General features: G+C 38.5%; 1 protein-coding gene across 2 annotated transcripts in view; it reads right to left on the reverse strand.

Moving 5' to 3' along the window:
* Nucleotides 1–1,507: 1,507 nt before the first annotated feature.
* PTPRG (protein tyrosine phosphatase receptor type G) overlaps nt 1,508–26,234 on the reverse strand; it is a 736,510-nt gene continuing 711,783 nt past the window's right edge. For both annotated transcript variants that reach the window (XM_082848957.1, XM_082848956.1), the window contains 6 exons: nt 25,578–25,654; nt 24,962–25,090; nt 21,215–21,361; nt 20,331–20,473; nt 6,792–6,927; nt 1,508–6,222 (listed from right to left, as the gene is read on the reverse strand). In XM_082848957.1, the coding sequence (XP_082705083.1) occupies nt 6,076–6,222; nt 6,792–6,927; nt 20,331–20,473; nt 21,215–21,361; nt 24,962–25,090; nt 25,578–25,654 (779 nt within the window). In that variant the 3' untranslated portion in view covers nt 1,508–6,075. The remainder of the gene's footprint in view (nt 6,223–6,791; nt 6,928–20,330; nt 20,474–21,214; nt 21,362–24,961; nt 25,091–25,577; nt 25,655–26,234) is intronic.

Below are 26,234 nucleotides of genomic sequence, written 5' to 3' on the forward strand. Positions count from 1 at the left end.
AGGCCAGTATCTATAAAAGTCAAATGATTTCAAATGACCACAAATCACATAAAGTTAACTTCCTATTTTTCAATTTTTGAGCAACATAATATATTTGTTAGATTCACATAAACTGCGGGTCTATCTTCGCTGCCAAACTTCATGATCACAAAAGCCAATTTTACCTTGTTGGTTCCCAACTTCTAGTTCCTATCGTTTTCTAGTTCCTTTATGCTGCTTCACCAACGCAGGCAGAAATATAAAACCAGTGCTTTTAATCCTGTCTCTGAATCCAGGCATGGTTAGTAGTGACTTGTTTCTAAATCTTAATGTTCTCAACAGTCTAAATTAACTGTTAGAAAATGGGGTTTTGGACCAGTGGCTTTTGCACCCTTGTTTCTTTGCCCCATTCGTGGTAGCAGAAATGGGGTTTCCTTGTCTAGAGTTATATCCTGGACAGTAAAAGCCATGGAGTAGAGAACTGACTTGTTAATTATTTTGAACAGTCATAAGTCCTGTTTCTTAGAACCCCCCTTTACCCTATGCTGGCTTCCTAGTATTTTAATGATGGAAGATGAGTACAAATACTTTTACTGCTGCTTTTGGTTGATGGTTTAGTAGCCTGAGATGGTAGACAGTCTTAAAATTTGTATGCAACTGCTCGTAGGATCCAGGCAAGTTAGACTGACGATGGGCAGACATAATGTAATGGGACAGATGTAGACTCTGGTGAATTGGAGAGTACATGCATCACCTAAAAGGGTCAACAGCTACTACTCTCCAGCTTGTTGCGCCCATGTGAGAACAGGAGCCTGGTGTTGTAACACCACCAAAAATTTTGAAAAAAGCTTGAAATCTGAATCTTAACGAAAAAGTTTTTTGTTTTTTTACATGTTGGCAACTAAGAAGACTTTTTAAAATTATGGCCTAAATGTATCTGTAGAGTGGATATGATCAATTTGTGACCTCTTGTGTACTCTGTGATACAGAGTATTGAGTCCCCATGGGTGTAATGTGAGGAAGGCTAGGGTTATGTAATTAGAGAGATTCATTCTTTTGTGGTGAGTTGGTCTTTCTTCTAGAAACCACTGGAAAAGGTTAATACACTGTTTCTTAAATTCCCAGTTAGTTATGGAGAATGAACTATCAGTTCTTTATCTTTGTGGAAAGAAAAATTGGAGCCCTGATAATGAGAGCTGAATTCCTGATGTGGGGCCTCTAAAAGTTCAGAGATAAGCGTGGACCCAAGCTGCCAAGTTTGGGACTCCTGTTTGGAAATGGCAAAATTCCTCATAAGTAGAAGCAATCGTAGCAATCCTATATATGTATCTCATAGATTCTCCCAAAGTCTTGCCAAGAGATATCCTTCATCCTACACAGTAAAAATTAAGAGGGAGAACTTGCTACAAATCTAATTGATACACTGGAGAAAATAATAATTCTACTTATAACTTAGCAGCAGACTGATAAAGCGAATAAAGTTTGACTCAACATGCAGTTACAGTGTTGTCACTGTTTACTCTTTAAAGCAGGAGGAACTCAGAAAAGACACTTCTGGTTTTCTGCCTATGTAAAATGGCTCCTAATAATCATTTTACTACCATGAAAACGAAGACCAAGGGTCTGTGGGTATAAATGTGATCTATTAAGAGAAATGAGTAATCTGATTTTATTGGATGTAGATATTTTCATAGAAATGCTCAGCACTAATGAATACATCAAAAACCATACTTTATTTTATGTATAGCAATACAATTTACATATTAAATAACACTATAATAGAATGATTTGATATAGTTTTAAACAGAAGAAAAAAGGGAAAAATTTCAGGTTACAAAACCCCCCGAACAAATTGAAAAACCAAAGAACCAAAAAAACCACTTTTTCCAAATGGGTCAATGCAACGACTGTATTCAGTGACTAATTATGTCTAATTCCTATTGCACAAATGGTCAATGAAATTAAAAAAGAAAACCCAACTTTCACAATCACTTCCTCAAAGAAATAACACATGTTGGATTCTTTTGGAATGCAAAGATGGTTCTTGCTACTTCAATACACAGAAAGTTGAATTCACATTATCCACCACAAAGGAAAAAAAAAAACAAAAAAACTATGACAGAGTTGAAACTAGAAAAAAATTAGCTTTATATGAAAATATAAAATTCTATGATTATATACCATAGATACAAAGTTCTCAGAAGATGCTTATCCAAGCAACAAAATATTTACAGTTTTAATGATTTTAGCTATTTCAAAATGAAGTGAAAGAGACATGAATCAACATGAAGGCTGAATTTTTTTTTTTTAGAAACAATGGCTGCTTTCTAGTTTCAAATGTCCTAACAAAAAAGGAGTCACTACCCCAAATGTTGGAGAGTTGCGACATTTTATAAAATCGGCTGTCTCCTTTTCTGGAGATGTTTATTTCTTAAAACTCAAGATATTTTTCTTGAAATTAATTATCCTCTGTAGAAAATGCTTCCCTTTGCAAATATTTAACAAAAATACTAAAAACAGTTTAACAGCTAAGACAAAGTAGAGGCCAAATATCATTATTACAATTCCTTCCTATTTGTAGCATGCCTTCTTTCTAGAGATAAGTAAAGCCAATATTGTATGTTAAGTGGCAACTAAGGGCAAGCGCAAAGGGGTAAGTGAAATTACAGCTGTTGAAAAAAAAAAAAAGCAGGCATTTTCCCTTCATATAAAAATTCACTGGCACCATTTGAACATAAACTTTAGGACATAGCAGTTGAAAATGCATTTTCCAGTATACCTGCTAAATTCTTAAGACAAACTACATTTTGATTATTATTTCTTAAATTACGATGAGTTTGGGTTTCTTTTTTTAATTTTTTGCTTAGAATTAGTAGTATGTATCTTTGGTAAATTGGTATCTATATTTTAATTTTTAAATACAGTGTATATGCATTTAAGAAAAAATTCATAACAAGGCAGTTGTGCTGTGTCATTTTAAAGTAATTAAGGTTATTTGCTGATTTCAGTATGTCACTCTGGGCTAAAAACTGCAACAGCCAGACCTTAAATGCCATAACCCTCTCTGACCTTGCTGGACTTTTCAGCTCGAAATAGACTCTAAAAGCACCAAGACATAAAAATTAGGAAAACCAATCCACCTAATTTTAATCATCTTGAATTTCAGAAGGAAACTTTTTTTTTAAATATGAAAGATGATATTGTGGCTTTTAGATGGAGGAACGAGTTCTCTTGATGGCAATAAGGTGTGTTTTTTTCTGATGTCCAGCATGGCCACTTGTTCTGATCTTTGCAATTCAGTTTTGAATGATGTGTGCATTCTGCTTACCTAGAGCTAAATTCATACACTCCCAAAAGCTTACTTTTATAACATAGCACAGATTAATTTGCAATAGCTATTTCCTTTCCTCCTGAGTGCAAGTGGTAATAACCTTGCTATGTAGTTAAGCGATGTGCTTATGTCTCAAAGAGAACACCATCTTTGCCTCTGGAAAGATGCAAGCATATATTTGCCAATAACAGATGAAGAATAATAGTGAGGATACACTCCATGGTCAAAGTGAGGAACGGCTGAATATAACTATCCTCAGTGAAGTGTGTCTGGACCACTTTGGCAAGATGGGCAAATAGCAATTGCTCATAGTTCAGTGTGTCGGGATTTGTAGACTTTGGTTCAAGACCGCTACAGACACACAATTGCTCACAGAGAACTTCTAAGCCATCCTTGTAATGTTTCTATTGTATTTACTAGCTCGCTCTCTTTTATCATGATTCTGATACCCCTGGAAGAGATGGTCACAGAATTGCAGGGTATGCATTCCATGAACTGAGCCCTCTGTAATAGCACAGAAGGGAATACTTGCCATGTGTCTTGTAACCAGTGTTTACTTTTGTTAAGAAAAAATGACAGTGGGACCATGAACCCCAACTTGAATGTTACTTCTGAAAGTCAAGTCCACTGTACTATCTACTGAGAAGAATTAGCTCATATCAATACTCTGTACAACCAGAGGAACCTACTTAATTGAGTAAAATGATCCAGCTTTTGCCATGATGTGAAACCTTTCCCTTACTGATTTCCCTCAGCCAGCCGGCAACTGTAGTGTTCCTGTGTTAAAGCTTTTTTTCTTAAGTGTTAGGCAGAGCTTCCTTGTGTCACCTCTGATGGGAGCAGAGGGGCGGTAAAGGTGTCTGTGTCCTCTAGCACACGCAGCTTAGCAAACTTGGCTCACTTGTACATCTTTTCTCAACCTAGCCCACACAGTTCGTGAACAGTGGACTGTTCTGTGTGGCTCAATCTATGTGATGAAAAGACGAGATGAACCCTGGCAAGTTATGTAGTTCACGAAAACTCCGTTGACCTGGCCTGTGTGTTAGAAATCCTGGGCTAGTCCTGTAGCCTCTCTCTCCTTAGTAGCTTTGCTCCTTCAGGTCCAGTCTGACAAACTTCACAGAAACCCAACTCAAGATAAACAGAATCTCAAGGCTGATTATCATGAATGTTTTAATGCCTATCCAGATGGTATGATAGTAGCCAGTATGGACTTTTGGTTGAAGTTTATTGACATAAAAAATAACCAAAACCCTTTTCTTCTTAATAGGCCCAGTTCTGGTGATGGTTTCACTTCTGACAGAAGCCATCCCTCAAGAGCAAATGTGCAGTCGAAGAAACAGATCTCAGTAAGTAGCCTATTTTTCTAAATAACTGAACTGAAATTTCTTATTAATGCTCCTAATTTTCCCATGATGTACAGCAGGGTGAATATGACTCCAAGAAACTACTTCCTTGGGCTCTGTGTCATGATGAGCAGTCTCTTTTTATCTGTTCTTGAGGCTAAGCTACACAAAAGCATACAAAGCTGTCTCCTATTTTTAAAAACTGTTGGAAAATGTCACTATCACCTTTCACTCAAGATTCTAATTTTCTCTCTCCAAATCAGGTTTATCCATGTGTGGGAATCTAGATAGTCCCAAAGACTTTTGCTAATACAGTATTTTCAGTTTAATCCTAAGTAGAAGAATGCATGTAGTTATGAGATTTATCATGAAACATTTGGCAAAAAAAAAAAGGAAAGAAAAGAATGTAAGAATGTTAGCTATATAGGTAGTTTTTATTAGATTGCTATAGGAGTAATAGGAATATTTTAGAGGACTAGTTTCAAAATTACACACCTGCAAAGATTTTCATTATTCCACCTGCCATGAGGTATGCTTTTATAAACCGTGAAGCATTAATGGAGATTCACTAAAGGGATTCATAACTGGAGTTATATAAAATATTGCCATCTCTCTTTGGTAAAAGATGGCCCTGATTTTGGGGTGTAGCTGTTTCAGAGAGTCAAAATGGAAACAGCACACATTGTCCACATAGCTACTGTGAAAACTGTAATACAGAGATATCTTTTATTTTGACACAATTGGGCATTCTTTTTAAGCTATGAATATAACTTTGTAACTAATAAGTGATGTTCACATGAAACAACTCAAACCTTCTAATTTCTTAATGGCTATCTTCACCATCATAAATGAAACTGTTTCAAGGCCATGAGGTTTGATAGACCTTCAGAGTAGCTTCCCCACACCAGCTATTCTTTAAAAGAAAACAGTGCTCATCCACTCCATTAAACTGCAGAAGGCATACAGTATCGAACAGTGCCTTGAAAAAACAGAAGAGGAGAACTGAGGAAAAGTACAGCATTGCCTGCTAGTAGAATGCAACTGCTTTAGCAACAACAATAATAATAATTAAAAAAACCAAGATTCACTGTCATAACAAAGACCTTCACTGTACTGAATTAAAAAGTAGCATGTGTGCTGTCACGGAATGTCACATCAGGGTTTGCTTTAGTATTATAGGCAGTAACACTGATCAGATAGTGCAAAAACCGCGTTTCACTGTGTGAAATGAACAGAGGTGCAAATGCTCAGTAGGATACCATTAAGACATAAAATGGCAAAAAATAAATATCAAAACTTTTTATCAGTGTAGAAAAGTAACCGGGTTATTGTATAACGTAGAGTCTGGCAAAAAAAGGCCTCAAAAAAGTTCTCAGTCTTCAGAAGTTTTACAAATTAAGCGCCCTTTCAGGATTCTGCTCACACTAGAGATTCCATGCTCTCGGCAGGGTCCGATTCATCTGCCATGAGAACAGCACCATTTTTGTCCACTGTCATGGGACCATTTCCATTTTCTTTAGTGCTGACCAAGCTGAGCATTGCTTTGTAGACAAACTGGTATTGTTCCTGGAAAACAAGAGGGAGACAGTTTTTTGAGCCAAAGAGCAGCTCAATCATTTATTTCATCTCAGGTGGAAATACTGACTAAAAATGTAAATGTGAAAAATATACTAGAGAAACAGGAATTATGTCTCTGCTAGTTCAGACACTTAAAAAGTAATCTCTTGAATCCTTTATAATCAAGACCTACACCTTCTTCATGTCCTTTTGATCCCTGTTACCTTGGAATGAATTCTCGGTGTTGAAAGTCCACGAAGGTAACAGGATATCCATATTTTACAATCAGAGGATACTATATTCTAGAAAGCAGAGTCTCTCAACCTCAGCCCTTTGGACACATGGGCCAGCTAATTCTTTATTGTGGAGGGCTGTCTTAGGCACTGCAGGATGTTTAGCAGCATCCCTGGGCTCTACTCACTTAACCCCATCTCCGGCTGTGACAACCAAAAGAGGTCTCCAGACATTGCCCAACACTCCCTGGGGGGAAAAGTCACCCCTAATCAGAACCACTGTTCTAAAGGGCGAGGCTGAGTTTCAAATGATGTACAAGTTTCACAAATAAGCAAAGTACTTACAATGTCTGTGAATACTCCAGGCCTCATCAGATTGATCATTTTTGCAACCTGGAACACATCCACAGCATTTTCATTCTCCAGTTGCTGGGACAAGGTGGTAAGGGCACACAGCATTCCTGCGGAAACTGCACCGTACCTTGGGGAGGCAAAAAAAAGCTATTTCAGATTCACTAAAGGACAGAATATACTGGAACCAAATTACCATCACCTATTTCCGTAGAAGCTAGGTAGACTGTATTGGTATCTACTCTAGAACACAAAAATGAGTGAAATGCTGGACGAGGGCAGAGATTTAGAGGTTAGCATAAAGGTGACATTTGTTTCTGAATGTGACATCTCTCAAGACGGGCTTACCAGATGTTTAGCTTGATGTCTAATATGAAGTTAGAAGTTCAAAATTAGACTTGGGGGGCTGTAAGAAGATCTGATGTCAGGGACAAGCTGGGTGATATAGTAGGAAAGATAATACGAGAATTTTAACTAGAGGCTATGAGACAAGTAGAAAGTGGTGAAAGGCTCTGGAAAACATTTTTTTAACAACCCCGAAGGGCTAAATTGAACTTCCAGAATATGAATAAAAATGGAAATATGTGGCTCAAAATGCAGTCAGAGAATTTCCAAAATGAGTTTCATATTTAGTAATTAGTTTTGGCACTGAAGTGGAAGTTTCCAAGTATGAGCACCTTCTATAAAATTCTTGGAAAAATATGGTTCTCTTTGCTTCACACACAGGCCCAAAAAAGGCTTAGAAGGGTAGCAGACTTTTTCATCAGGCCAGGTTGGCATCTTCAGTTTTTACAGGAACCTGTGTGGCACATAGTTTCCATATTAATGATGAGAAAACAGATGGATTAAATGAATTGTTCAAGGAGGTGTTGCTGGTTGGTGGCAGAAGTGAGACTAGAATTTAGATGCCCTGTGTCCACTGTTCTGTTAATAACTATTAAATATTGTTTCTAAATTTATTCTTACATGAAATTACAACAGTTCAGATGTTTTTACTTCTGTAATGCAAATAAAGCCAACGTCTCCCTAACCACCACCCCAACTTCAGAGGTAATCTGTCTAAGGGAAAAACTGTTATGCATTTAGGTGCAGCCTTCCTAGATTTAAGGGTATCAGTACATGTCGATCCGGCTCATCATTTCATCTGCTGCCTGCATACCGGATGTCCTCACTTCCCCATGGATGGACATTTAGCTTGTTTGTGCCTTGTGCACATAGCAGAGTAGTACAGAGTAGCACCTTACCGTGAGGAGAAGAGCTAGGTCACAGGTATGCCCATTTAGTTTTAAAGACACTGCGTGCGGTATTTCTCTCCCACGTGTTGTTACCTGTCCATACTCCACCCAGCCAGAGAATACTAGTTTCTCCTCATCATTTTAAAGTTTGGCTTTTGCCAGTCTGATGTGTGAAAACTTGAATCTTACTGTTGGTTTAATTTGCATTTCCTTGGTTGCCAGGGGAGTTGAATATCTTTCTATGTTTACTGACCCATCTGTATTTCCTCTTCTGAAACTGCCTATTAATATACTTTGGCCATTTTTCTATTGGGTATGTCTCTTTTATATCATCTACAGTACGTGTTGCAAGTAGTTTTTTCAGCCTCTACTTTCTCTTAGCATTGTTTGTGGTTGTTTCTGTTAATGCTGAAATGTAGTTTAGATATAATCAAATTTATCAATCTTTAACTTTTTTGGAATCTTGTTTGTTAATGCTTTCTTTACCCCAGTATTTAAAAAATATTCTCCTATATTTTTCTACTTTTTTTTTTTTTTTACATGTAATTGTCTAATTCATTGGAATCTTATTCTTGTTTTGATGTAAGGTAGGGGTCTGAATTTAGTTATTTTTCCAATGGATAACCACTTGTGCCAGCATTTTTTTAACATATATTTATTTGCTTTATTAATACTCATTTTAAAATGTGCTGATTTGGTTTATTTAACAAATAATGTGAACAAAGTTTCAGAAGGAATAATATCACAAAATTCCATGGTTAGACAATGCCACAACTATAGTGCAAATTTTGCTTTGTTTTCCAACCTAACATTTACAAAAATGGTCATCTTTAGGGATACAAACCACACTTAGCTTTCACCATGAATGTGACCTATAAAATCAATTATCAGAGACCACATCCAGAAACCAACCACAACATTGTCTACTTCCAGCTCATTCACAGGATCACTCCCCAAGTACAAGCTCTCCTACCACATGGGAATCCAATCGTCCATTCCCCACTTTCCATCCATCAGCCCCTAACATTCCTCATTCCTACTGCCTAGCCTAATTTCATCCCCATTTACTTATTTAAACCTATATTGATTAAGACAAATGATTCCTAAGTCTGTCTGACCTCTTACTGTATCTCCTGATCAAGACACCAATCCCAGTGACTCAAAATTGTTCCCTATTCAGTGGGTGCTTCAGATGAAGCACATGATTAGAATATTGATCCTCATCTAAATACAGAATCACAAAACTCAGTAACCTCCTAATATATCTGGCCATCCAACTATACCTAGATAACTAGTCTTCTATGCTCCATAAACAGGTTCAGGCTTTTCTGAATCTTTTCCATCTCACACATACTCTTTCACTTTCCACGTATGGGATTGACGCCTGCTACACTGACAGATTACCTGAGTGTACGGTTTTGGGCTGCACGCTACAGGCCTGCAGGCCCTGTACTTGCCCAGCCTCAAGACCAAAGAAAGAGCCCGAGTCAGCAACAGAGACACCGATGGTCTAATGGATGGGGGGAGCTTACGTGTCTGAAGCAAGGTCCTGGAGCGACATCCCACTGTATGCAGCAGACTGCAGCGGGCAGGACATGCAGGACATGGCAGCAGTCTTTGCTCCCTCTGTGCCAGCATTTTTTATTGAATTGTCTCATGTTTCCTCATTGATTTGAGCTGCCTTTTTAATCATCTAAATTCTCATATATGCAGGCCTATTTCTGAACTCTCTCTGTTTTGGCCCTTTAATCTGCTTGTCTGTTTTTTTATACTGTATTTCCCCACATTCGTTTAAATTCCCATAGGTTTTTGGTAAGTCTTGATACCTGATAAAGCAAGTTTGCACCATAGTCTTGACTGCCTCTATATTTATTGTTTCACTTTTAGTGCTTCAAACATACATATTTTCATTTTTCACTTGTACACTCGTTTCCATATACCTCTACGCTTCTACCGCATCCCATCCTGTTTCATGTTGATTGATACTGGGCTGTCAAGGAACACAAAAAGTTTTGTTGGGATTTTGGTTAGGCTGCACAGAATATATAGATAGAGCTGAGGAAATTAACATCTCTTTGAGTTTTTCTGTTCATGAACACGATGTCTTTTCTCCATTTATTCAGGTCTTTCATAGTTTTCAATTAGATTTTACAGTTTTCTACGTAGTCTTTTGCCAATTTCATTTTAGAGTAAATCCTAGGTAGTTTCTGTTACTCCGAAGAATGGCCTCTTTTTGCGACAGTACTGTTTGGTTTCAGTTGATATATAGGAAAGTTACTGATTTTCACGTGGTGGACTTGTATCCAGCCATGCAGAACTCTTTTTAAGTTCTAATAATCTGTGGATTCTCTAGGAAGTTGGATACATCTTTATCTGCTAGCAATGCCACTTGTCTCTTTCTTTCATACTTCTTACATCTTTTGCTTTTACTGTATTGGCTAGGATACAATAGTTTTGTATTCTAACACTGTGAAGAGGTGTCATATTGTGTTCTTTAATGGTAAAGCTTCTAATTTTTTAATATTAAATAAAAATATTTGCTATAGGCTTCTGAGAAGTAACATTTATCAAGTTAAAAAGAATGCTTTTGACTTTTCGTTTGCTAAGAGTGTTTTCTTTTGGGGAAGGGGATTATGAATGGCTGTTATTTTATTGTATGTTTTTGAATATCTATTGATTTAAAAAAATTCCTTTAATAATGTTCTGAATTCACTGAGAGCTATTTTTGGTACCATTTAAGCAGCTCTATATTCCTAGGATAAATCTTTTTCATGATGTATATAATTCTTTTACTATAACACACTGGGTTTTTGACAGTACTTTTTTTAGACCTTTGTACCCATATTCAAGTAAGTAACATTGGCTTATACTGTTCCATTCTGGTGCTAGCCTTGTTTGTCTTCTTAATCAAGGTTACATTAAATGTTTTCTCTGTGTGCTGTTGTTCAAATGTAGACTGGTCAAAACTTAGTGGGCCTTAACGGGTTGAAAACTCTATGTGCCAGGCTCTCTTATAAATACTTTATATGTGTCAACTTAATTGTCAGAATAACCCAGTACTACAGGTACTATTAGTATCCCCATTTTGAGGTTGAAGAAACAAGGCACATCCAGGGGAAGTAACTGGCCAAGGTCTCATAGTTTGGGAGACTACAGCTTATATTTGAGCTGATACATGTCAATGGCTCAGAACAGAGACTGACTGGTACACTGTGTTCACTAAATAGCATTTACTATGATTAGGTAGGCTTAAAAAATTATTGGTATAGAGTTATAAATAGTTTTAAATGTTTATTTCATTTCCTTTAAAATACTTCTTGTTTTTAACCTTTTATTAAAGAAAATATCAAATGTGTACAAGGCATAGTAACCCTCACTGCACCATCACTAAACTGAAACAATCATCAGCTCATAGCTGGTGTTGTTTCATGTCAGTTTCCTCCCCATGTATTTTGAAGCAAACCCCAAGGGTTTTATTCATTAATAATTTAGCATAAAACTCTAAAAGATAAGGTTTTATCACACCTATGTAAATTAACAATTTTTAAAACATTTGAGAACTACAGATAAATGGTAGATTTTTTTTTCTTCCCAATGATAAATTATGCCTTCTTTTTTTCACCAATTTCCAAAGTTGTGTCTTTTGTTAGTAAAATTTAAGCAAGGAAGTCTATCTCCTCCTTGCCCCCATTTCATTACTGTTTGCTTTTCTTTTAATTCCTTGTACTTTTTGTGGATTCATTTGGTTCTTTTTCTGGCTTCTCAAGTTGAAAGCTTATTTAAAAAGTTTTCTCCAATATATGAGGCTTAGGCTATACATGGTTTTCTCTGAGAATATATCCTATCAGGTTTTGAAATGCAGTGCCTTCATTATCACTTAGCTTTAGGAGTCTGTAATTTCTATTTTCATTACCTCTTTAAACCATCAATTATCTCTAATTCTAGCCATAAGGACTTCAGTGTCTGGGTATAAGAATTTGGGGTCTCATTTCATTGTTGGTTTCTAATTTAATGCATTATAATCAATGAACGTGGCCTTGTATGATATCAGTTTTATGGAATATATGAAAATTCCATTTATGATCAGTAATTATAAATAAACTATTTTGTGTTTGAAGAGACTATATGGTCTCTCCGTAAGTCTCTCTTGGGTACATACTTTTAATATGTATTTATTTATGTATTTAATTTTAGAAATGTTTATTTCTAAATTCTATTTATTTTATTGAAGTTCAGTTGATTTACAGTGTTGTGCCAGTCTCTGCTGTACAACAAAGTGACTCAGTTACACACATATATAAATACATTAAAAAATACATATTCTTTTCCATTATGACTTATCCCAGGAGACTGGATATAGTTCCCTGTGCTATACAGTAGGAACTTGTTGTGTATACATTCTGTATATAATTGTTTGCATGTACCAACCCCAAACTCCCAGTCCATCCCTCTCCTTCCCCCTCTTCCCCTTGGCAACCACAAGTCCGATCTCTGTGCCTGTGAGTCTGTTTCTGTTTTGTAGATAGGTGCTTTTGTGCCATATCTTAGATTCCACATAAGTGATTATCATATGGTATTTGTCTTTCTCTGTCCGACTGACTTAGTATGATCATCTCTAGGTCTATCCATGTTACTGCAAATGGCATTATTTCATTCTTTCTTACAGCTGAGTAATACTCCATTGTATATATGTACCACATCTTCTTGATCCCATTCATCTGTCGATGGGTACATACGTTTTATATGTCACCATTAGATCAGCCTTGTTAATTACGGTATTCAGATCTTCTCTCTGAATGTTACTGTTCATTGTATCCTGATAATTCATTTTAAGAACTCATCCCTTTATTCAGTTCTTAGAGAATCTCAGCCATTTTTTTTTCAGCTGTTAATTTCTTCCTCTTTCATCTTCTTTCTCTCTCCATGGATCACACCCTTAGACCGATGTTAGAACTTCTGTATCTGGCTTCCATATCTGAGTCTGATTGCGGTTTTGTCCATTGTACTACTAGCCCATCTCTCATCTTTTCCATTTCTTAGCCTCTAATTTGTTCCTGTTTCTTAATACGTGTTTTTAATTCATCTCATATGGTCTTCCTTTAGATCTCTGAGCATATTATTTCAAAATCCAATTATGCTTGCTCTATTACCTCTGATTCACTGTATTTTTTTGTTCTTGTTCATCATGTTGTCTGTCTTCAGATTGTAAACTGAACCGGGTTTACCTTCTCATTTTAGCAGAGCTAGGAATTCCCCACCCCACCCCCAATCATTTGTATGCATTTTTTTCAATAGGGGAAGAACTTAACCCTTTAATCTCTGCTAAATCTGCTCTAGTGAAACTGTTAGGATTTTTTTTCCCCCCTTCAAGCTAACCATAGCCATTCAGATAGGAAAGTCAGGTATTATGTATTTTACTATGCACTGTGCACTCCCTGCGGGATTACTCTGGCCTTTGCTTGGGTTGTCTTTCCTATATTTAGCCATTCTTAAATAAGTACCTAAATAAAAGGAAGTACCTACAAAATAAGACTTTAAACAGGACTAGAAACTAGGTCAAATCAATCAAATGCATAGATACTTTAAAGTATCAGTCTTTAAAGACTGAAAAATCAAAGGCCATTCTCTTTCAGAAGTTTAGGAATTAAGTAGGATTAAAGGAGGTTTGTCAAGTTTCATGCATTTGCACTTCAAATTACAGGGACTTGGTGAACAAGAATACTGTATAAATTCACTGGTTTTGGTAGTTTGTTGGCCACTTTCTCAAAGGGCCCCATTAAGAGCAATACTTCTTTTTTTAACTAGCGCTATGCTGTTAAAATGTATTTTCGTCCTCCCCTGTCTGTGCCTCAAAGAAATGAAAGTACTTTAAGTTCCCGACATTCAGTAACGTTCTCAGGTGGCTCTGTCTATATTCATTTTAAGACACGTTGGGGTTCCTTGTATCATCAGTGTGTATAATACTTATGGCCACTTAATTACACTTTTTACTACTTCATATAATTACAATTATTGTTGTTTTGCTCTTACGATGTTGTTTTAAAAATCATAGCCAACAACGCAATGCAGAGGTATAACCCTGTCACTATGAAGGAAGTGAAGCTTCCCTTCAAAATTATTACGGCAGGAAGGAAAAGAGAGCTAAAGCTTCAGTATCCATTAATCCTGGGGAATAATGGCAGCACAGAACCACAGGACTTTAAGAAATTAAAACTTTGGAAGTGAATGAGAAAGTACAGAAAACAAAACACGGTCCGGAGACGCAAGGGACAGGAGTGCTTACTGTGAAAACCAGTGGGAGGCAGTGTTAGCCAGTGGGATTAAACAGATCTGGATTTAACTATAGCCGGTGCCAGCTTCCTGGCTTGTCCCCTGTGCTGCTGTGTTGGGCCTTGTGCTTTGATGGGTCCCCTACTTAGGAGGGTCCTGCGTAAACTAAACTTCTTAGTTTAACGCTCTGGTGTTGCCATCTGGAAAAAAAAATTTTTAATTTATATTGGAGTATAGTTAATTTACAGTGTTGTGTTAGTTTCAGGGGTACCGTCAAGTGATTCAGTTATACATATACATGTATCTGTTCTTTTCCAAATTCTTTTCCTATTTAGGTTCTTACGGAATGTTGGGTGGGTATAGTTCCCTGTGCTATACAGTAAGTCCTTGTTGGTTATCTATTTTATATATTGTAATGCATATATTTTAATTCCAATTTATCCCTCCCCCCCCCCACCTTTACCCTTAGGTAACTATAAGTTTGTTTTCAAAGTCTGAGTCTGTTTCTGTTTTGTAAATAAGTTAATTTGTATCTTTTTTTTAGATTCTGCATAGAAGCGATATCATATGATATTTGTCTTTCTCTCTCTGACTTAGTTCACTTAGTATGGTCATCTCCAGGTCCATCCACGTTGCTGCAAATGGCATTATTTCCTTCTTTTTAGTGGATGAGTATATTCCACTGTATATATGTACCAGATCTTCTTGATCCATTCATCTGTTGATGTTTAGGTTGCTTCCAGGTCGTGGCTATTGTAAACAGTGCTGCAGTAAACACTGGGGTGCATGTTTCCATTCGAACCATGGTTTTCTCTGGATATATGCCCAGGAGTGGGATAGCTGGATCATATGGTAGCTCTATTTTTAGTTTCTTAAGGAACCTCCATACTGTTCTCCATAATGGTTGCACCAATTTACATTCCCACCAACAGTGTAGAGGGTTCCCTTTTCTCCACACCCTCTCCAGCACTTATTGTCTGGAGACTTTCTGATGATGGCCATTCTGACCGGTGTGAGGTGATACCTCATTGTAGTTTTTTTTTTTTTTTTTTTGTGGTACGCGGGCCTCTCACTGTTGTGGCCTCTCCCATTGCAGAGCACAGGCTCCGGACGCGCTGGCTCAGTGGCCATGGCTCACGGGCCCAGCCGCTCCGCGGACATGTGGGATCTTCCCTGGACTGGGGCACGAACCCGTGTCCCCTGCATCGGCAGGCGGACTCTCAACCACTGCGCCACGAGGGAAGCCCCTCATTGTAGTTTTGATTTGCATTTCTCTAATGATTCGTGATGCTGAGCATCCTTTCATGTGTTTGTTGGCAATCTGTATATCTTCTCTGGAGAAATGTCTATTTGGGTCTTCTGCCCATTTTTGGATTGGGTTGTTTGTTTTTTTGATATTGAGCTGCATGAGCTGCTTGTATATCTTGGAGATTAATCCACTGTCAGTTGCTTAATTTGCAAATATTTTCTCCCATTCTGAGGGTAGTCTTTTCGTTTTGCTTATGGTTTCCTTTGCTGTGCAAAAGCTTTGAAGTTTCCTTAGGTCCCATGTGTTTATTTTTGTTTTTATTTCCATTACTCTAGGAGGTGGATCAAAAAAGATCTTGCCGTGATTTATGTCAGAGAGTTTTTTAACTATGTTTTCCTTTAAGAGATTTATAGTATCCGGCCTTACATTTAGGTCTTTAATCCATTTGGAGTTTATTTTTGTGTATGGTGTTAGGGAGTGTTCTAATTTCATTCTTTTACATATAAGCTGTCCAGTTTTCCCAGCACCACTTATTGAAGAGACTGTTTTTCCTCCATTGTATACCCTTGCCACCTCTGTCATGGATTAGTTGACCATAGGTGCGTGGGTTAATCTCTGGGCTTTCTATCCTGTTCCATTGATCTATATTTCTGTTTCTGTGCCAGTACCATACTGTCTTGATTACTGTTGCATTGTAGTATAGTCTGAAGTCAGGGACCCTGCTTCCTCCAGCTCCGTTTTTCTTTCTTAAGATTGCTTTGGCTATTTGGGATCTTCTGTGTCTCCATACAAGTTTTAAGATTATTTGTTCTAGTTTTGTGAGAAATGCCATTGGTAATTTGATAGGGATTGCACTTATCTGTACATTGCCTTGGGTAGTATAGTTATTTTGACAATACTGATTCTTCCAGTCCAAGAACGTGGTATATCTCTCCATCTCTTTGTGTCATCTTTGATTTCTTTCATCAGTGTCTTAGAGTTTTCTGTACAGGTCTTTTACCTCCTTAGGTCGGTTTATTCCTAGGTATTTTATTCTTTTTGATGTGCTGGTAAATGGGATTGTTTCTTTAATTGGAAAATCTTTGTTAATGATTTTTGAGCAAGGGTTCCTAACATTTTCATTTTGCTTTGGACCCCCACATACATTATGTAGCTGGGCCTGGCTCTGACACTTGGATATGTGTGTACACAGGGCCTAATACCTACACAGGCAGCCCCCATTTCCTCATGCATGAAGCGGGGATCCTAAAGTTACCCCCCTAGTGGGGTGATTTTGAGGATTAAATGAAGGACTCAATTAGTTGTGATTTGAAGGTGTCTTTGCAGCAGTTGGTACAGAACGCAGTCCATATATTTCAGCATTTCCTCTGGACTGTCTCAGGACAAAATTAAAATTAACATTTATTGAAGACCTCAAAGAGCTTTTGCTTATTTGGGCTTTATCTGTCAATAATTACTGTATCAGATGTTAGAACTGAGAAAGTGTTAAAACACAAAACCGTGCAAGCACGCATTCCATTAGCTGTCAGAGTGGGGATGTCCTCCTGGGTCACGTAGCTCTGGAAAACTCCACTGTACACTCAAGACAGAATACAAGTGAACAGGGCAATCTGTATCTTTGTATTATGAAAACAGTTGTGTCCTCTTGGATCTCTTGGGAAGGGCCTTGGAGACCTCCTTCCCAACCAGGGACCCTGGGATCCCACTCTGAGAACTGTTAAATGAAATTAGCCCACGATGGCCTCCAACGGGGTGATAGAGATAGCTCCACAGTGAATTCACATTAAGTATTTGCACAGGAAACTAGCCTTCGTTCTGAGAGTGAAGGTCTAATCTACTAGTGTCTCACAAAACTGTGTAAGAACCATGCTGTGTTTTGAACTCATCTGTAGGCTCTGTGTTTAAAATTTGACAGCAGTGATACAGATCAGCCTCTGGATAGAATTGTCCTGAGCAGACAAATACAGGATGCCGTGAATAGAGCAGTTTGCCTTTAAGCTGTGCCTGTGCTCAAACACAATCAGTTTACTTTCTGTTGAGGAAGTTTACCTTCAGATCATTTTACCCAGAAACTTCATCGACCTGGCACACAGCTGTGAAGACCAGATCGCCATCACAGAGTTTGTGCACTGGAAGTTCAGCTCAACTCTTTGACTTTCAGTGGGAGCACTCAGGCCTTCTTTCCGAGCCTGCCCACTGCTATCTTTGACAGAACTTAACCTTTGTGTCGATAAATTGGTTTTATCGTTCACAGATGAATGTAAGCAGGAAAAGTACCAATAACCAAAACAAAAAGCAAGGCTGTCCGGGGCAAGTTCATATACAGGCACATAGCCTGAATAATGGGTGAGTCATCCTAACTTGAAAGCACGGTACCAATTCATACCAATCTATCTTTATCCACTACCCACTGTGTGTCACTCTATGGAGAATGGGATGAATAAGTTAGCACTGCTGGTCACAGCAATGTGGGGGTGACAGTCATGTAAACAAGTAGTTACAATATGATGCGATAAACAGGAACGGCACTGGTAAAGACGCGATGTTTATGGACGATCCCCTCTGGTTTGAGTTAGAAACAGTTCGAAGAGAGTGACTTTTGAAGTGTGTGTTGAATAAAAGGGCACTTAGACAGAATAGTATTTGCAGGGCTAAGGTGGGCTGCAGGAAGTAAATCAGTGGAGGACTGCGATGACAGCTGAAGAAGTAAAGCTTCAACCAGCTTGTAAACGAATTTGGGAAGTGTACTGAGAAGGCATCAACAAGACTCGGTGGCCAATGATAATTGGAGGTGAGGGGGCACAGAAAAGAACTCTGATATGTTTCTGGTTTGTACAACTAAGTGGATGGGAGCAGGCTGGGAAGGCAAGTTTGCGTTTATACATGCTAGATTTGAGGTGTGTGTGTGTAGGCCATCAGGAAGGAATATTTAGAGGTTCAAAAAGTAGGTAAGAAAGATGGAAACTGAAAGGTAACTGGCATTCAGTGTTGCACTAGAGCTAACAACTATTAAAAAAACTTCAGATGTGCTTGAGTAATGTAGCAAAATAATTTTAATGGAATCACTTATCTCTTAAAGACGGTGGATAAATGAACGAATGCGTATCTTTAGGTGGCTTTTAATCCAGCTCCCCTATATGATATGTGAAGAGCCGCTAGTGTAGGATGAATTTGCTCTTTTCTTGCTTAGGCCTAAGAACAAGCTACATTTGATTAATTCCAGAGGTGACACAGTCAGCATGTAGCATAAAATAAAAATCACTCAATGAGACAATATGCCCCAAAGCTGCATATAGGTAAATGAAACAAACAATTCTGTTTAAATTGTTTAACTAGTTGTTGTTGGTTTTTGTTTTTGTTTTTTCTCCTTTCCGTCTTCTCTTACCACGAAATATAACATTCGCTGCATTACTGACTTCAGGACAGATCCCTGGAGTACTATCAGAACAGCAAAATCCGTCACGGAGCTGGGCAGCAACATTAGAATTTGGTCTGAATTGACAAAAGCTAGTAAAATCCAGAAGGTACATGAAAAGCTGACCCAGATTAGTGCGGGAAAAAAACTCTAGAAGCAGCCCTAACTTTGTGCTGTAACTGCATATCCTAAAGTTCCATAGACTCGTGGTACCTACCCAGTTATTCTGAGGTTGACTGTGTTATTTAAACACTACTGCTGGTTGTCACATTTCCAGGGATCTTACTTACTCAGGCTACTTAACTAATCCTAATTCTTCTAATTAAGAGGTCAACATTTTGAAATAGTCACTATTTACAAAAAAGACCATCAAACTCTTTGGAAGGAGCCAAACATATGGCTTGCTTCAAACAGGAGAGTACCATGGATTTGAGGTGAAGGTGCTGACCTCAGCCGAAAGTCCTTGTTCACTTCCTGTGACAGCATTCGTTCAAAGATAAGGCTTAATGAGCTTTTACTTCGAAATGTACTACTCTCTATTCTAGCAGAGTAGATGGTAACTTAATGAACATAATGGATGCCCTGACACGTTGCTGACCAAGGGAGATAACTAACTACCTTAGAACTAGAGACGAGGACGTCTAATTGGTGCCACTGGCTAAAGGTCTGTGAGATTCACAACAATCTGCAACTGATTTGCAGGTCGAGTGCATCTATGAAGTTTGACTCCAGGTATTCGTATACTATAAGGTATATCTATGACCCCCTTCCTTCTCATTAAAGGGAAAGTGGGCTGGGTTTGAACTCTGTTCGGACACTTAGAAGCTCAGAGCCAGGAGCAAGTTATTTGTTCTCTTTGCAGTTCATATGCTTTGCCTTTAAACTCCCAGAGACAGTACTGTAAACATCAAAACACATTGTAAACTATAAATATTATCATTAATAATCGTACCTTTTTCATTACATTTCGTGTCTACACTAGTTAAGTGTTTGCTGGAGATCAGTGTAAGGATTTAAAAACAACTAATTAATATAAAGTATTACATGTAAACTAACAGAAATGTAGACATGTTGTAAGTTATTGTTTAATTTGCATTATTGAAACAGAAAACCTCAGAAAGCATGCAGATGTATTTTGGTAGGCTGAGATACAGTACTTTCACCTTTCTAGAACCTACACTCAGAGAGCCTGAAGCCTTTGACAAATTAAAACCCAAAGAGAAACACAACACCTTGCACATGGACACATGAGAAATCAGCTGGAATTGTCACAAGCTGAGAGAGAGGGAGTACGTTTTTAACATCTGTCTTTCCTTCCCCCTACTACCACAGTGCAACAAGACAATTAAAAAACAGGTACATACTCATCATGAACAATGGTGGGGCCATCCCTTGTCAAGGCCTCTTCCTTGATGACGTTGATAAGTTCAAAAGTACTGCTTATGGGGGCATCCGGGTTAGGCCATTTGGGACACTGGAAGTGCCGAACTTCTAGGACATAGTCATCCTACAACCAATACAACACGAGTCACGGCCCATCCTTCATTTCATCCTATCTATAATCTAATGACTCGTACTTGCTCCGGAGGAAGCGTATACTATAGATGATTGAAGAATGCCCGATTAACCAAACTGCTGTAAGGAGAAAAATACTAGGGAGGTCTGCTTGACACGAACAAATGAGGTTATGATAGTGAAACAGAATCCTGTTCAGGGAAAAATTGTAAGGGACAACAAATTATAAGAGGCTTTATATCCTACTCTATCTTACCTATAAAAATAAAGAAAAAAAAACCCGGGAAGGGGTGAGGACATCTTTATTTAAATTACTAATATAAGACAGCTCCCCTCTTACCAACCCCATAGGAAGGTAGTTAATTATGCATCAAAATGTTGTTTACTAAAAAAAAAAAAAAAAAAAAGTCTTAATATTATCATCTCTGCAACATATTGCAAGGCTCACATTTCTGACGGCAAAGAAAATACTGAGCTCTAGTATATTGTTTTTATAATTAGGTCAACAGGCCTATTTGTATGCATGCTCAATCAGAGGAACTGCTACATGTCATCTTTCCAGCTGGAAAAAGCAAATATTTGAAGGAAGCAAAAAAGGAAGTGAACATACTTAAGTCATACTCAAATGCCTGCCTGGGCCCGTCTTAAGGGTGGTAAATCACTCCATTATTACTTGGAAGGGTGATCCAGGGCCCAGCTGTGGCTGTTACTGAGGAACTGAGGTTGAGGTTACCTGTGTAGCTTCAAGGATAAAGTCATGGATGATGATTTGTTCTTCGTTAGAGAGGCACAGTCTGTCTTTGCTGATAAGGGTGACGGTAAAGGCCTCACAGTTCATGGATTCTTCTCGACTTGGCCAGTATACAAACTCGTCTTCAGCCTACGGGGACCAAAAAAAAAAGAAGGACAAAAATTCCTCTGCAGTGCTGTCAACCATTTGTTTTCGAATCTTCTTACCAAACGATTTCTTTCTTTGCCATTTGCCATACCTCTCAAATCAGTTTTTAAATTGGGTTCATAGAATTATTAGCCCAATTAGATTAGCCCTACCTAATCATGCTGAGTTCAGTGGTGGTTGTATTCTATTGTAAAATACGCTTCATAACTATTTCCTAGCACCTCTCACCTATGTCATATCCGACAACCAAAAAACCTCCCTCTGTAGGGGATGTATTACCCCTAGCTGAGAAATGCTCTGTAATATAATTGTCAGAGTAAAAAAGGAGACAGGATCTAGGTCAAGTAATTTTAACTTGTTATTTCACAATGGCTTATGTGACTAAGATGTGCTAATTGTTGTTCTATGGATTATGTCATTAGCAGTTCTACAGTTGACCAGCATTTTGCGAAGGACTTCCGTAAACATTATCTTACTTGGTTTTCATAATATACTAGTGAGGTATTTTTATCTTCTGGCTTTGTAGATGAAAACACCAAAGGCTCAGACAGGCCCATAAATAGGCATATTGGCTCTAAGTACAAGGTGCTTTGTTTTGTAAAAGGAAAGTTAGTCTGTCAATGTTCGATTTCAAGTCTTTCAGCCTCGAATCAGGTAAGCTTTAAACGTTCACCTACTTTTAAGATTAAAAATAAAGATTCAGTAACAGAAACTACTATACATAAAACAGATAAGCACTAACAATTTACTGAATAGCACAGGGAACTATATTCAATGTCTTGCAACAACCTATGATGGAAAATAATCAGAAAATATAACTGGATCACTTAGCTGTACACCTGAAACGAATACAGTATTCAGGCTTGATACTTGAATTCTATCCCTGAAAACTATGGAGGCCTAAGAAAAAGAGAACCGTTGCCTAGGCTGGAGACTCTGAGAAATACAATGATTATGACGAGCCCCGCCCCCTCCTTTTTCTAATCAGTTCAAATGGCAAATTACAGTTTGCCTGTAATATATACATTTCTATGGGCATTTTCCTGAAAATGCTTAGACAGTACTAGTGAAGTCAGAAATAATTCTGAATAATGTTGAAAACAAAGAAGGTTTTGTTTAATCTTACATTGTTGCATCAGAAATGAGCCAACAGTCCAATAAGACTTATCACCCTTTCAAGTTTCAATATAGCTTATTGCCAAGTACATTTTTATTTTTAAAGCTCAGCATAAGGGGAAACAGATTAGCAACGGGGTTTAGTCTATACAAAAGAAGTCTGTAACTGTCTTGGGTTTTAATGCGTTTTGCCCAAGGAAGTGGAATTAGGGCCCTTTGAACAGATATTAAAGCCATAATGACGAACAAGGCTTCTAAATTTAACCAAATACGTAGATTAAGTATAGGCCTGGATGTGATCCTGAAAAAAGTAATCCATCTAAGGCTTAATTTCCGTATCTGAAAAGTGGGAATAATAAAAAACTACATACCTCAAAGAGCTATTATGATGATAAGATGAACTGGAAATTATCTAATTTGCCTAAAGGCTGCCAAAGGGATTTTAGTAACGGTGGAGGAACGGCAGAAAAACCTTTTGAACACAGACAGTAAACTAGGGAATAACTGATCGTCTTGACAGACTATGACAAAGAAATGCTACTTCTTGATTCAGTAGGAGCGCTGATCGCATGCTTATTTTGCTTACAGATAGGGCAGGGACGCCTAAGCAGCAGTGACTTTTGGGCTATTCACAGAACGATGGTCTTTGTAACGTTACAGTAGTGCTAAATAACAGAGCAAACAAAAAATGCAGAGACAGTACCTTTAGAAAAAACTACACTCTACTGAATCTGACTTTCGACCCTAGAGCTATGAGTGCAGACATGCGTGATTGCAGCATAGCCTCCTTGGGCCTCGGAGAGACACCGAGATGACAGGCCCGGTGGCCCGGTATCGTCGCTGTCCACAGAACACGTACTGACTCACTCAGTCAGTCTCCCCCTCTCCTCCCCATACGAATGAGCTCTTGGGTACAGTGACTGTCCTCTGTTAAGTGAGGATAACAAAACACTGACTCATCCAACAAATGCACGTTTTAACAACCCTAAATGCCTCCAATTTCCATATGCCGAACAGAGTAGACCCCTATTGCCAGCTAATTTGAAAATTTACACTCCAGTTTTTAGCTTAAGATTCTCAACTTTGTTGCCATTCTATCACACAGAAGCAGTCTTGGTATTCCGAAGCTGGAGCAAAAAGCGACAAAGTGAAGTTCCTACTGACTGGGCACACAGTCAAATGCATGTCATCAAGACTAGGGGTTCACTCACATGCTGTTCTTTCTTGATTAAAAAACTCACTACTCTGACACTCACGGAGGCAGATCGTTTTTGTTTTTGTTTTTACTTTGTGCGCTTAGCAAGTCCTCATAGTAACTTCTGAAGACCCAACTATTTCGAAACTTAAGAATGCAAATGAGAGCTCAGCAGAAATAGTTACACTTATTTTCATAAACGTGCTCACCCTTCTCCTCTAGGGTCTAGCGACCTCAATAGGGAAGGACTGAAGGGAGAAGAAAGAGGTAGTAGCTTAGTCAAGGTCTTAAAAAGCACCATCAAGTCCGAACAAGGAGGGCTTTCCTAATCTCCCTCCCTGTAATAGATCGGGCTTGCCTATGGATTGGGGGAAAATAACGATGCATTATTAGTACTTTTGATACCGTTTTCTTTGGGCCAGGACACATTTCTGTGATGTGGCGGCATTGGACATATACAATAGCAAAATGAGACAGGTGACTCAAGTTCCAATCCTGGCTCCCATGGTTCGTATATGCTCTTGGGCAAGTTACTTCCCTCAGTTTTCTCAGCTACTGAAGGGGATGCTGAGAGCACCTGTGTCATCGAGTTGTAGAAAGGATTAAAGGAGTTAATACAGGTAAAGATATAATCAATCAATGTTAACTACTGTTAACATTTCTTGGTATAATCAACAAAGGATATAATCAATGTTAACTACTGTTACTGTTCATTCATTTTTCAACAGTGACATACAGCAACTAAGAGGTCGGCTTAAGATCGTGCATTAGTGAGGTTAGAAAAAGGACCTTCTTCAAAACCTCCTGGGCTTCCCTGGTAGCTCAGTGGTTAAGAATCCGCCTGCCAATTCAGGGGACTATGGGTTCGAGCCCTGGTCCGGGAAGATCCCACATGCCGCGGAGCAACTAAGCCCGCGCGCCTAGAGCCCGTGCTTCGCGACGAGGAGCCACCGCAGTGAGAAGCCCGCGCGCAGCAACAAAGACCCAACGCAGCCAAAATAAATAAATAAAAACCTTCTCCCACGCTGCCATGTACAGTACAACCGAGGGGTGACTGATTGATATATCACCAGCATTAGGGATCAGTGCTGATCCTGTTGGAACTGATAGGGTCAGGAATGGTAAGACTAGGAAAGGCACCTGTGCAGACATAGAAGATGAGAAGTCTGAATTCCCTCCCTAGCATGTACAGACACTGTAGCCCTGTGACAAGGTAATTTATGCTCTGGCCTCCCGGGCTCATTAATATATAGCAGACGTGCTTTACTTACCAAGCTCTGGTTGTCTGGCAGCATGACAATGATCTGTGCGTTATGATCCCAAATCATTCGCCAGAAATCTTTCGTAGTATGTGGCAGAGGATGCTGGGTTATGATAAATTCATTGCTCCTGTAATAGCCCTTCAGTTAGGAAGACGAAAAACCAGTGATTATGAGTGTTTAACTCTGCAGCAGTAAAATATATTCATGAAATAAGACCGGCACTGTTTCGACCTCACGAAAATAATCAGAAGGGGCACTCAGTGCATTGGGCTAATTTTTAGATGTACTTCTCCGAACATGTATATAGACAGTTTTCTCTCCACGTCCGATGCACTTCTAGTTCCCCCTGCTGTTTTTACTTGACAGCAATTTCAACATTTATTCCAAGACTAGATGGGTGAAATTCACGAAAAGATTAATTCCTTAACAAGCATTTCTGTTAGCTTAAGCAATTTTTGTGTCCTCACCGATTAGGTATCCTTGGTTAGAGGTTTCCAGATACAGAAATCTCTATAATTTTGATATTACACATCAAGAAATTACTTGAAAGTCACATAGGTGGTATCTGCTGTTTAGCACCTTTCAGTTTAATTGACTTTATTTATAATTAACTGTTGACTCTCACCATGATATAAGAAGCATTAATGTAGTCTGTTCCTTTCATTCCAGGCAACGGTGCAAGGCCCACTCGAGCACGCTCAGCTATGACAGGGAAAAAACGAAAACACCACATTTGCCTCATTACCCCTCACCACCAACAGCACTTTCTGAGAGTTACTTGGTGAGTAATAGAGCTCTTTGGCTCCCCTTTCTTTTTAAGACTTACCTATATTTTTAAACAAGCTAGAGCATTATCAGCTCAGGAAGAATGTAAAATGAAATTCTGCTGCATGTGCCCAGCAGGACCCAGACGTTCTAGGAATAACACTTGACTGTGGGAGAGGCTTTCCCAGCGGACCACTAAGAGGATACTGTGTGTGGAGTCGACACAGGGTTTCAGGCCACTCTTGACCCTGGTTTGATATTCCTACACTTGTACCAACGTATTGTAGTTTGCTCTTGTGGCATCCCCTTACTCCCAATCTTTTTCTTTGGGAAGGGCTTAGAAAATACTGGCCTCTTTCAGTAGACAGAATCTCTTCACTGATCACCCATGCCTGTGTCTACAGTGTACTACACACAGTATCCACTGCTGTGTCCCAAGTTATTTATGCAGCGGTCACCACCTACCAACGGTGCCTTAGTCTCTAATAGCCAGAATAATTTAGCAATGTAGTTCCAG

The sequence above is a fragment of the Leucopleurus acutus genome (assembly GCF_964270905.1).
Source record: "Leucopleurus acutus genome assembly, chromosome: 10".
NCBI lineage: Eukaryota > Metazoa > Chordata > Mammalia > Artiodactyla > Delphinidae > Leucopleurus > Leucopleurus acutus.